Source organism: Amia ocellicauda, chromosome 12, assembly GCF_036373705.1.
Source record: "Amia ocellicauda isolate fAmiCal2 chromosome 12, fAmiCal2.hap1, whole genome shotgun sequence".
In the NCBI taxonomy this organism is placed as follows: Eukaryota; Metazoa; Chordata; class Actinopteri; order Amiiformes; family Amiidae; genus Amia; species Amia ocellicauda.
The window spans coordinates 17,611,627-17,623,131 of NC_089861.1; the positions used below are offsets into that span (position 1 = coordinate 17,611,627).

The 11,505-nt window shown below is 44.1% G+C and overlaps 1 protein-coding gene across 1 annotated transcript; it reads right to left on the reverse strand.

The window, feature by feature from the left end:
• Window positions 1-923: 923 nt before the first annotated feature.
• Window positions 924-10,667, reverse strand: LOC136764458 (mucin-2). The gene is made up of 7 exons (XM_066718549.1): window positions 10,587-10,667; window positions 10,021-10,080; window positions 9,282-9,338; window positions 3,429-8,377; window positions 2,692-2,756; window positions 1,738-1,880; window positions 924-1,628 (listed from the first exon to the last, which is right to left on the reverse strand). The coding sequence occupies exons 3-7, from the start codon at window positions 9,307-9,309 to the stop codon at window positions 1,393-1,395; spliced, it is 5,421 nt and encodes a 1,806-aa protein (XP_066574646.1). The 5' UTR covers window positions 9,310-9,338; window positions 10,021-10,080; window positions 10,587-10,667; the 3' UTR covers window positions 924-1,392.
• Window positions 10,668-11,505: the final 838 nt, after the last annotated feature.

Below are 11,505 nucleotides of genomic sequence, written 5' to 3' on the forward strand. Positions count from 1 at the left end.
CAGCCCAGAACTACACGGGAGGATCTTGTTAATGATCTCAAGGCAGCTGGGACCATAGTCACCAAGAAAACAATTGGTGACACACTACGCCGTGAAGGAGTGAAATCCTGCAGCGCCCGCAAGGTCCCCCTGCTCAAGAAAGTACATGTACAGGCCCGTCTGAAGTTTGCCAATGAACATCTGAATGATTCAGAGGAGAACTGGGTGAAAGTGTTGTGGTCAGATGAGACCAAAATTGAGCTCTTTGGCATCAACTCAACTCGCCGTGTTTGGAGGAGGAGGAATGACCCCAAGAACACCATCCCCACCGTCAAACATGGAGGTGGAAACATTGTGCTTTGGGGGTGTTTTTCTGCTAAGGGGACAGGACAACTGCACCGCATCAAAGGGACGATGGACAGGGCCGTGTACCGTCAAATCTTTGGTGAGAACCTCCTTCCCTCAGCCAGGCCATTGAAAATGGGCCATGGATGGGTATTCCAGCATGACAATGACCCAAAACACACAGCCAAGGCAACAAAGGAGTTGCTCAAGAAGAAGCACATTAAGGTCCTGGAGTGGCCTAGCCAGTCTCCAGACCTTAATCCCATAGAAAATCTGTGGAGCTGAAGGTTCGAGTTGCCAAACGTCAGCCTCAAAACCTTAATGACTTGGAGAGGATCTGCAAAGAGGAGTGGGACAAAATCCCTCCTGAGATGTGTGCAAACCTGGTGGCCAACTACAAGAAACGTCTGACCTCTGTGATTGCCAACAAGGGTTTTGCCACCAAGTACTAAGTCGAAGGGGTCAAATACTTATTTCCCCCATTAACATGCAAATCAATTTATAACTTTTTTGAAATGCGTTTTTCTGGATTTTTTTAATTGTTATTCTGTCTCTCACTGTTAAAATACACCTACCATTAATCATTTCTTTGTCAGTGGGCAAACGTACAAAATCAGCAGGGGATCAAATACTTTTTCCCTCACTGTATATTAAAAGCCAACCAAGATAAAGTGCTTAAGTGCTATTATATAAGATAAAGTCTGTTCAGCTACAAAAATGTCTTTACATTTGGCAAATTATACATATCCCTGACAAAGAGTAGTTCAATAATGGCTCCCCAAGAAGCCATGCACTGACCTCCACACTCTGGTTGTGCTCAATATTTTGCTTGTCAAAACAAAATAATCCCCAAGCCTGTGGAAATAATAGAGCTATTGTTTAATGTGGTCAGTGATGGACAGTCTGTGGACAGATGGAGTCTATGTGTCTGTTAGGAAGCAGGTCTGATCTGGCCATACTATTGCCATAGCTACATTTGTATATTAATATTTTTGTTTGTTTAGTCTAAAAGGTTCAGTCTACTGGACATTTGCTGTACTGGGCTCTGGGTGTAACAGTGCTGTGTGTCTAAGGTCTGTGTGGTGCGGGGTTGAGGCTGTGGCTCAGCATGCTGTACAGAGCAGTCAGGGACAGCAGCAGCAGCAGCACTGAACTGGGAGCTGCAACTGTAGAGCTTCCACTAGTTGTGACAGCTGGGGTAACAGTGGAGACAGCTGGGGCAGGAGTGGTGACAGCTGGGGTAACAGTGGAGACAGCTGGGGCAGGAGTGGTGACAGCTGGGGCAGGAGTGGTGACCTCTTCCCCTGGATCAAAACAGAGAGACAAGAATTGAAGGTCACTGTTGTGGTTGCAGTAGTAGTCTCCTTCTTTGCCTCTGTATGTGTCTCTGTCTTTTTCTCTCTCGATACTCACATGTGGCACTGATGCTGCTGGAAATCACATTGAGTGACATGTTGATCGCTCCTGTCTTTAGATCCTGCACCACAGTGTCGGTACTTGGCAACACACTGGGGCTGCTGAACACCAGCTGCACATCTGTCCCTATTGACCCATTCCTGATCACACAGACACACAGATTGACAGACAGACACAATGACACACACAGACAGAAAGAGACACAGGTAAAGAGACAACTCAGAATGGGGAGTTTTTAATTGGTTTCACTTTAGATTGTGGCAGTAGTGAGATATGTCTTATTGCCCTTCTGTAGTACAGTCACTCCTTCCTTCTCCTCTTTTCCCAGTCTGGCCAGTATCTGTGGATTGATGGGAGCGACTGGGCCTATCAGAACTGGACTCCTGGGAACCCCAGTAACTATAGAAACGCACTACCACGCATTTTGGCTTTAGGCTTAAAGGGCCTTAAGGTTAATCCAGGTTATGTCAATCACTGTATGTACATGGCCACAATATTCCACTAGCATTAAGAATTCTGAATATTCCCAGTATATATTCTGCCAGGCAAACATAATATTTGTATTCTGAATATGAATGGGAACATTCCAGCTGAGCATAAGGAACACAGTGGCTGCACCCTTACTAAATAGAATGCACAGACAATTCTGCTGGCCAGGAATACTAAAGGTATTCTGAGCCATGATCCGAACCCATAAGAGCGCTTGTGTGGAAAGAGTCGGAGTGACATGCATTAGGGAGGAGCAGGTCCTATTGGCCAGATGGTGACACTTCAGCTTTGTGAGGCATTGTGGTGGCAAAGGCCGGTGGCATTGAATCAAGACCCATGGACATGTGCCAACATAGTCTCAGAATATGGGAATTGCGATGCATGTAAACTGAGCATTTGGAACTCAGCCTTCTTAATATTCCCAAATATACTGAATGTTCCCCCAGAGACATAGCTACTCACCAGAAACTCTCCACGTAACATCCCCTGTAAGTAATGGAATACAGTCTGCTGAAGATGACATTCAGCTGCAACAGAGCAGAGCAATACAGACGATTTACATTTAATACCAGCATCTGTTAGCATATTTGCCAATACCTAATTACAGTGTATCCAACTATCCTTTTTCAATGACCAGTACAGTGTCACAGTAAACTGGACTGTAAAACAGCAAACATAGAGCACAAGACAGGACAGTACTGGCACACACACAAACACACATGCACTTTACTGGGCAATTAAGAACAGCCATTCAACCAGAGAAAATCCAGGGGAACAAGAGAGAACAGGCAAACTCTACACAGGTGCCACCATCCCACGGCCTCTCACAGTTAATTAATTCATGAAACATTTCTGTATGTATGTGTGTAAGAGCACAGCTGTCCAAGAGAAACAGAGAGAGGATGTGCCAGCAGGAACACTCTCTGGAGAATAAAGACTATCGAGTTGAGCACAGATATAAATTAATAAAATGCAAGGAAAGGTTGATGCACACATAGATCTCTTCGAAGCTTCTATCAATAACTCTTCTCCACCTTCTCCTTCCTCTCAACAGCCCAGTGCCACATCACCCACACTCTAACACACAGACAAGCTTACCAACAAACCACACAATTTCTCCCTCTCTCACACACATACACACGGTCTTGTGCACACACAAACACGTAGCAGGGTATGGTATTCAACATGATTGGAAGTACCATTGTAGTGACGTTGAACGCCAGGCTGATGAACAGAGCAGACGTCCGGTCTGTCAGCTTCTGGTCAAATTTATAATCCATTCGGAACTTCATGAGGATTAAACCCTGTCCAATACGGGCAGGGGAGTTCTGAATTGCCTCAGTTGTGGTGGTAGTGGGAGCTACAGTTTTGTTGGTATTGGGAGCTTTAGTTGTGGTTGTAGTGGGAGCTGCAGTTGTACTGGTAGTGGGAGCTTTAGTTGTGGTTGTAGTGGAAGCTGCAGTTGTACTGGTAGTGGGAACTTTAGTTGTGTTGGTAGTGGGAGCTTTAGTTGTGGTGATAGTGGGAGCTGCATTTGTGTTGGTAGTGGGAGCTACAGTTTTGTTGGTATTGGGAGCTTTAGTTGTGGTGGTAGTGGGAGCTACAGTTTTGTTGGTATTGGGAGCTTTAAATGTGGTGGTAGTGGGAGATGCAGTTCTGACTATAGGAGCTACAGTTGTGTTTGTAGTGGAACTTGCACTAGTGATAGTAGTGGGGGCTACATTTAAAGTAGTGGGAGCTTCAATTGTGGTAGTGGGAGTATTGAAGAGAGTGGGAACTTTATTTGTGGTGGTAGTGAAAGGTATAGTTATGTTGGAAATGTGACCTACAATTGTGGTATTGGGAGCTGCAGTTGTGGTGGTAGTGGAAACTTCAATTATGGTAGTGGGACCTAAAATTGTGGTATTGAGAGCTGTAGTTGTGGTGGTAGTGGGAGCTTCAATTCTTGTAGTGAGAGCTTCAATTGTAGTAGTGGGAGCTTCAATTGTGGTAGTGGGAGCTGTAGTTGTGGTGGTAGTGGGAGCTTCAATTGTAGTAGTGGGAGCTTCAGTTGTGGTAGTGGGAGCTGTAGTTTTATTGGAAATGGGAGCTTCAATTGTGGTAGTGGGAGCTTCAATTGTGGTAGTGAGAGCTGTAGTTTTAGTGGTAGTGGGAGCTTCAATTGTAGTAGTGGGAGCTTCAATTGTTTTAGTGGAGGCTTCAATTGTGGTAGTGGGAGTTTCAGTTGTGGTAGTGGGTGCTGTAGTCGTGTTGGAAATGGGAGCTTCAATTGTAGTAGTGGGAGCTGTAGTTGTGTTGGAAATGGGAGCTTCAATTGTAGTAGTGGGAGCTGTAGTTGTGGTAGAGGGAGCTTCAATTGTGGTAGTGGGAGCTGTAGTTGTGGTAGAGGGAGCTTCAATTGTGGTAGTGGGGGCTGTAGTTGTGTTGGAAATGGGAGCTTCAATTGTTGTAGTGAGAGCTTCAATTGTGGTAGTGGGAGCTTCAATTGTGGTAGTGGGGGCTGTAGTTGTAGTGGTAGTGGGAGCTTCAGTTGTTGTAGTGAGAGCTTCAGTTGTGGTAGTGGGGGCTATAGGTATAGTGGTAGTGAGAGCTTCAATTGTGGTAGTAGGGGCTGTAGTTGTGGTGGTAGTGGGAGCTTCAATTGTAGTAGTGGGAGCTTCAATTGTGGTAGTGGAAGCAGTAGCTGTGTTGGTAGTGGGAGCTTCAATTGTGGTAGTGGGGGCTATAGTTTTGGTGGTAGTGGGAGCTTCAATTGTTTTAGTGGAGGCTTCAATTGTGGTAGTGGGAGTTTCAGTTGTGGTAGTGGGTGCTGTAGTCGTGTTGGAAATGGGAGCTTCAATTGTAGTAGTGGGAGCTGTAGTTGTGTTGGAAATGGGAGCTTCAATGGTGGTAGTGAGAGCTTCAAGTTTGGTAGAGGGAGCTTCAATTGTGGTAGTGGGAGCTGTAGTTGTGTTGGAAATGGGAGCTTCAATGGTGGTAGTGAGAGCTTGAATTGTTGTAGTGAGAGCTTGAATTGTGGTAGTGGGAGCAGTAGCTGTGTTGGTAGTGGGAGCTTCAATTGTTTTAGTGGAGGCTTCAATTGTGGTAGTGGGAGTTTCAGTTGTGGTAGTGGGTGCTGTAGTCGTGTTGGAAATGGGAGCTTCAATTGTAGTAGTGGGAGCTGTAGTTGTGTTGGAAATGGGAGCTTCAATTGTAGTAGTGGGAGCTGTAGTTGTGGTAGAGGGAGCTTCAATTGTGGTAGTGGGGGCTGTAGTTGTGTTGGAAATGGGAGCTTCAATTGTTGTAGTGAGAGCTTCAATTGTGGTAGTGGGAGCTTCAATTGTGGTAGTAGGGGCTGTAGTTGTGGTGGTAGTGGGAGCTTCAATTGTAGTAGTGGGAGCTTCAGTTGTGGTAGTGGGAGCTGTAGTTGTATTGGAAATGGGAGCTTCAATTGTGGTAGTGGGAGCTTCAATTGTGGTAGTAGGGGCTGTAGTTGTGGTGGTAGTGGGAGCTTCAATTGTAGTAGTGGGAGCTTCAGTTGTGGTAGTGGGAGCTGTAGTTGTATTGGAAATGGGAGCTTCAATTGTGGTAGTGGGAGCTGTAGTTTTAGTGGTAGTGGGAGCTTCAATTGTAGTAGTGGGAGCTTCAACTGTGGTAGTGGAAGCTGTAGTTGTGTTGGAAATGGGAGCTTCAATTGTGGTAGTAGGGGCTGTAGTTGTGGTGGTAGTGGGAGCTTCAATTGTAGTAGTGGGAGCTTCAGTTGTGGTAGTGGGAGCTGTAGTTGTATTGGAAATAGGAGCTTCAATTGTGGTAGTGGGAGCTTCAATTGTGGTAGTGGGAGCTGTAGTTTTAGTGGTAGTGGGAGCTTCAATTGTAGTAGTGGGAGCTTCAACTGTGGTAGTGGAAGCAGTAGCTGTGTTGGTAGTGGGAGCTTCAATTGTGGTAGTGGGGGCTATAGTTTTGGTGTTAGTGGGAGCTTCAGTTGTTTTAGTGGAGGCTTCAATTGTGGTAGTGGGAGTTTCAGTTGTGGTAGTGGGGGCTGTAGTTGTGTTGGAAATGGGAGCTTCAATTGTAGTAGTGGGAGCTGTAGTTGTGTTGGAAATGGGAGCTTCAATGGTGGTAGTGAGAGCTTCAAGTTTGGTAGAGGGAGCTTCAATTGTGGTAGTGGGAGCTGTAGTTGTGTTGGAAATGGGAGCTTCAATGGTGGTAGTGAGAGCTTGAATTGTTGTAGTGAGAGCTTGAATTGTGGTAGTGGGAGCTTCAATTGTTGTAGTGAGAGCTTCAGTTGTGGTAGAGGGAGCTTCAATTGTGGTAGTGGGAGCTTCAATTGTGGTAGTGGGAGCTGTAGTTGTATTGGAAATGGGAGCTTCAATTGTGGTAGTAGGGGCTGTAGTTGTGGTGGTAGTGGGAGCTTCAATTGTAGTAGTGGGAGCTTCAGTTGTGGTAGTGGGAGCTGTAGTTGTATTGGAAATGGGAGCTTCAATTGTGGTAGTGGGAGCTTCAATTGTGGTAGTAGGGGCTGTAGTTGTGGTGGTAGTGGGAGCTTCAATTGTAGTAGTGGGAGCTTCAGTTGTGGTAGTGGGAGCTGTAGTTGTATTGGAAATGGGAGCTTCAATTGTGGTAGTGGGAGCTGTAGTTTTAGTGGTAGTGGGAGCTTCAATTGTAGTAGTGGGAGCTTCAACTGTGGTAGTGGAAGCTGTAGTTGTGTTGGAAATGGGAGCTTCAATTGTGGTAGTAGGGGCTGTAGTTGTGGTGGTAGTGGGAGCTTCAATTGTAGTAGTGGGAGCTTCAGTTGTGGTAGTGGGAGCTGTAGTTGTATTGGAAATAGGAGCTTCAATTGTGGTAGTGGGAGCTTCAATTGTGGTAGTGGGAGCTGTAGTTTTAGTGGTAGTGGGAGCTTCAATTGTAGTAGTGGGAGCTTCAACTGTGGTAGTGGAAGCAGTAGCTGTGTTGGTAGTGGGAGCTTCAATTGTGGTAGTGGGGGCTATAGTTTTGGTGTTAGTGGGAGCTTCAGTTGTTTTAGTGGAGGCTTCAATTGTGGTAGTGGGAGTTTCAGTTGTGGTAGTGGGGGCTGTAGTTGTGTTGGAAATGGGAGCTTCAATTGTAGTAGTGGGAGCTGTAGTTGTGTTGGAAATGGGAGCTTCAATGGTGGTAGTGAGAGCTTCAATTGTGGTAGAGGGAGCTTCAATTGTGGTAGTGGGAGCTGTAGTTGTGTTGGAAATGGGAGCTTCAATTGTTGTAGTGAGAGCTTCAATTGTGGTAGTGGGAGCTTCAATTGTGGTAGTGAGAGCTTCAGTTGTGGTAGAGGGAGCTTCAATTGTGGTAGTGGGGGCTGTAGTTGTAGTGGTAGTGGGAGCTTCAATTGTTGTAGTGAGAGCTTCAGTTGTGGTAGTGGGAGCTTCAATTGTTGTAGTGAGAGCTTCAGTTGTGGTAGAGGGAGCTTCAGTTATGGTAGTGGGGGCTATAGGTGTAGTGGTAGTGAGAGCTTCAATTGTGGTAGTAGGGGCTGTAGTTGTGGTGGTAGTGGGAGCTTCAATTGTAGTAGTGGGAGCTGTAGTTGTGTTGGAAATGGGAGAGTCAATTGTGGTAGTGGGAGCTGTAGTTGTGGTAGTGGGAGCTTCAATTTTTGTAGTGGGAGCTGTAGTTGTGGTGGTAGTGAGAGCTTCACTTGTGGTAGTAGGGGCTGTAGTTGTGGTGGTAGTGGGAGCTTCAATTGTAGTAGTGGGAGCTTCAGTTGTGGTAGTGGGAGCTGTAGTTGTATTGGAAATTGGAGCTTCAATTGTGGTAGTGGGAGCTGTAGTTTTAGTGGTAGTGGGAGCTTCAATTGTAGTAGTGGGAGCTGTAGTTGTGTTGGAAATGGGAGCTTCAATTGTTGTAGTGAGAGCTTCAATTGTGGTAATGGGAGCTTCAATTGTGGTAGTGGGGGCTGTAGTTGTATTGGAAATGGGAGCTTCAATTGTGGTAATGGGAGCTTTGATTGTGGTAGCGCGAGCTGTAGTTATGTTGGAAATGGGAGCTTCAATTGTGGTAGTGGGGGCTGTAGTTGTGGTAGTGGGAGCTGTAGTTGTATTGGTAATGGGAGCTTCAATTGTTGTAGTCTGAGCTTCAATTGTGGTAGTGGGAGCTGTATTTGCAGTTGTGGGAGTTGTACTCGTGGTCTGCTCAGCATCTGAATATTATAGAAAAGCAATAAAGACCGTTTCAGAGCCATGTGAGCAGGAATATGAGAGCAGAGAGATTAAGGTTCACTCATGATATGGTTTGTTTTCATACTCTAAGATATTATTTGAACATTGAACATGTATATATCCACATATATTAATATTATCCACATGTATTAATATTATTTTTAATGTTTAGTTTTTAAATAGGTTAAATAGGTTAAAGAACATTTTTATGGAATTGATAGTGTTCGGTTTCCATATTTTTTTATGTACTCTACACTACTGAGTCAATATTTCAGTTTGATCATGTGCACACACCTTCCAATGAAAATATGGTGGTACTGGGAGCTGAAGTTGTTGTACTGGGAGCTGCAGATATGGTTGAAGTGAGATCTGCTGTTGTAATAGTTATAGCTGCAGTTGTTGTAATGAGAACAGCAGTGTTTGTGGTGGTAGTGGTAAGTGAGGTAGTTGTGGTTATAGTGGGAGCTGAGGTAGTTGTGGTTGTATTGGGAGCTGCAGTTGTGGTTAGAAGTTGACCAATAGTGGTGCCTGAACACAACAGGAATCAAGTTTTGGTTTGTTTTATTTATTCTTTGGAGCTGTGCAGATGGGTCTGGGAGAATCAGTGTCTCATTGAGGACTAGAGATCTGGGCCAGCAGACATCTGTTTGCACACCAGCCTCTCCTCATTTTCATTCCATAATCATCCAGACTACTGCCCTTACAAAAGGCTGCTGAATTGGAGAACTAGCAGATATTTCTTATATAGCAATGCAGGAGTCATGTTAATATTCCTAAGCCTTCTTCTTGTGGGGAGGGAAATGGGAAGCTACAACACTACCTGCTCATGTCAGGCTCATTTTGTGAATGATTTTGTCGACTGAAGAAGTTCATTTACTGGCCTACCTGGCACTTCAAACACTGTGGTTGCCATTGGAGCATCAGTTGTGGTGGGCTCAGTACCTGCATGTTACATAGAACCAAATTAGAACCACAATTATGTATTGGTATTTAGTTGATGTTGTGTGTGTTTGCTCTGTTGAGTTATGAAGCTCTAGAGTGAGAGAGAGAGAGAGAGAGAGAGAGAGAGAGAGAGAGAGAGAAACACACAGATGGGGAGACACAAAGAGAGAGAAAAAAGAGAGACAGGACAGAGCGGTTTCTGGAAAGGAAGTTGTGACTGCTGTTGTATTTTACATTGTACTGTACTGTACTGATTGTTTATTTCGCTGAACTGCATCAGTTGTGTTCATACTATCGATTTAACAAGGATGAGGAGAAAAGACACGCCATTCTAACTGCAAACCTCATGAAGCAGGCAGGACAGAAAATGTAAATGTTCCACAAAATGTTTGATTTATTAAGAGCAATTTTCAAACAATTTATTCTTCTGTAGTCAATAAAATGAGATTGATGTTTGTTTACTTTGAGTTCTCAACAATACAAATTTAAAGGTTTATAAAATCAGTAGTGTTTTTAGTGTGTTATCAAAATCATAGGTCAAAATTATATGGTGCACCACCAGCAGCAGGTTTTAAATATAATAAATCAGTTTTATTAGTATTTATCTGTTGCGTGTCAAGTCTCAAGAGACAAAGAGGCAAAATGAGAGCAATGGAGAGACCAGGTTAATATGATAACCTACCTGAGGCTTCAACAGATTGTGTGGTTATGGTGGGAGCTGTGGTTGTGGTTGACTCAATTCCTGCAGATTACAAAAAAGCATTCAATGTATTTTCAGAGCTGTGTGGACAGGGGTGAGTGAGTTAGCATAAACTGTCGAAGAGAGAGACTGAGCAGACGTGTGATCTGAGAGAAAGAAGGAGAGAGAGCCGGGGGGGGTTCTCAACCTCTAAACTGAGAGACAAGGAAAGTATAAAATTAAGGGATAACTAGCTAAAACAATTTAGTTAACACAACTGTTAATAATTATATTATATTAATTAGTATTAAGGACAACGTCTCTAACTATTCAAGCATGATTGAGTGTTGCTATATGTTCCATCCAAAGAGTTTATCAGCTTTCTTTTTTGTTAACAGGGTTAATTTTCTTTTTTAGTGGAGTGGGAACTGCAGTTGTGGTTATAGTGGGATATGCAGTTGTGGTCGGCTCTATACCTGCTACATTCAAATCTGAATATGATCTTGTGTGCTATTGCTTTGTGAAGTTATGGAGCTCTAAAGTGATAGAGAATTAATGTGGTGACCTACCTGAGCTTTCCTCGGACTGTGTGGTTAAAGTGGGAGCTGCAGTTGTGGTTACAGCGGGAGCTGTAGTTCTGGTCAACTCAGTACCTGCATATTAAACAGAACCCAATCAGAACCTCATTTCATTATTAGTATGTAGACGATGACATGAGTGTTTGCATTGGGAAAATCTGGATTTAGAGAGAGAGAGACAGAGAGAGAGAGAGAGAGAGAGAGAGAGAGAGCAACCAGACTTATTCCAGGTTTGAAGGTAATGTCCTACTCTGAGAGACTGAGGGAACTGATCCTTTTCACCCTGGAACAGAGGAGACTACGTGGGGAGTTGATTCAAGTCTTAAAAATTATGAAAGGCATCGACCACATCAAACCAAAGGAGCTTTTCCTGTTCGGCAGAGACACACGCACCCGGGGACACAAATGCAAATTGGGCTTCAAGGCATTCAGGATGGAAAACAGGAGACACCTCTTCACACAGAGAGTTGTTACAATCAGGAATTAACTCCCCAGCAATGTGGTTGAAGCTGAAAATTTGGGAACATTTAAAAATAGACTGGATATGATCCTTGGATCACACAGTTTTTAATGAACACCAAATGAACACGATGGGTCGAATGGCCTCCTCTCGTTTGTAAACTTTCTTATGTTCTTATGAGAGAGAGAGATACATAACCATAGACAGACAGAGAGAAACAGAGAAAGACAGAGTGACAGACACAGAGTGAGAATTAATAGCAGAGAAATCAAGTTCATATTGTAACCTACCTGAGCCTTCATCAGATTGTGTGGTTATGGTTGCAGTTGTGGTCGATTCAGTTCCTGCAGATTAAACAGAACCCAATCAGAACCTCATTTCATTATTAGTATGTAGACGATGACATGAGTGTTTGCATTGGGAAAATCTGGATTTAGAGAGAGAGAGAGA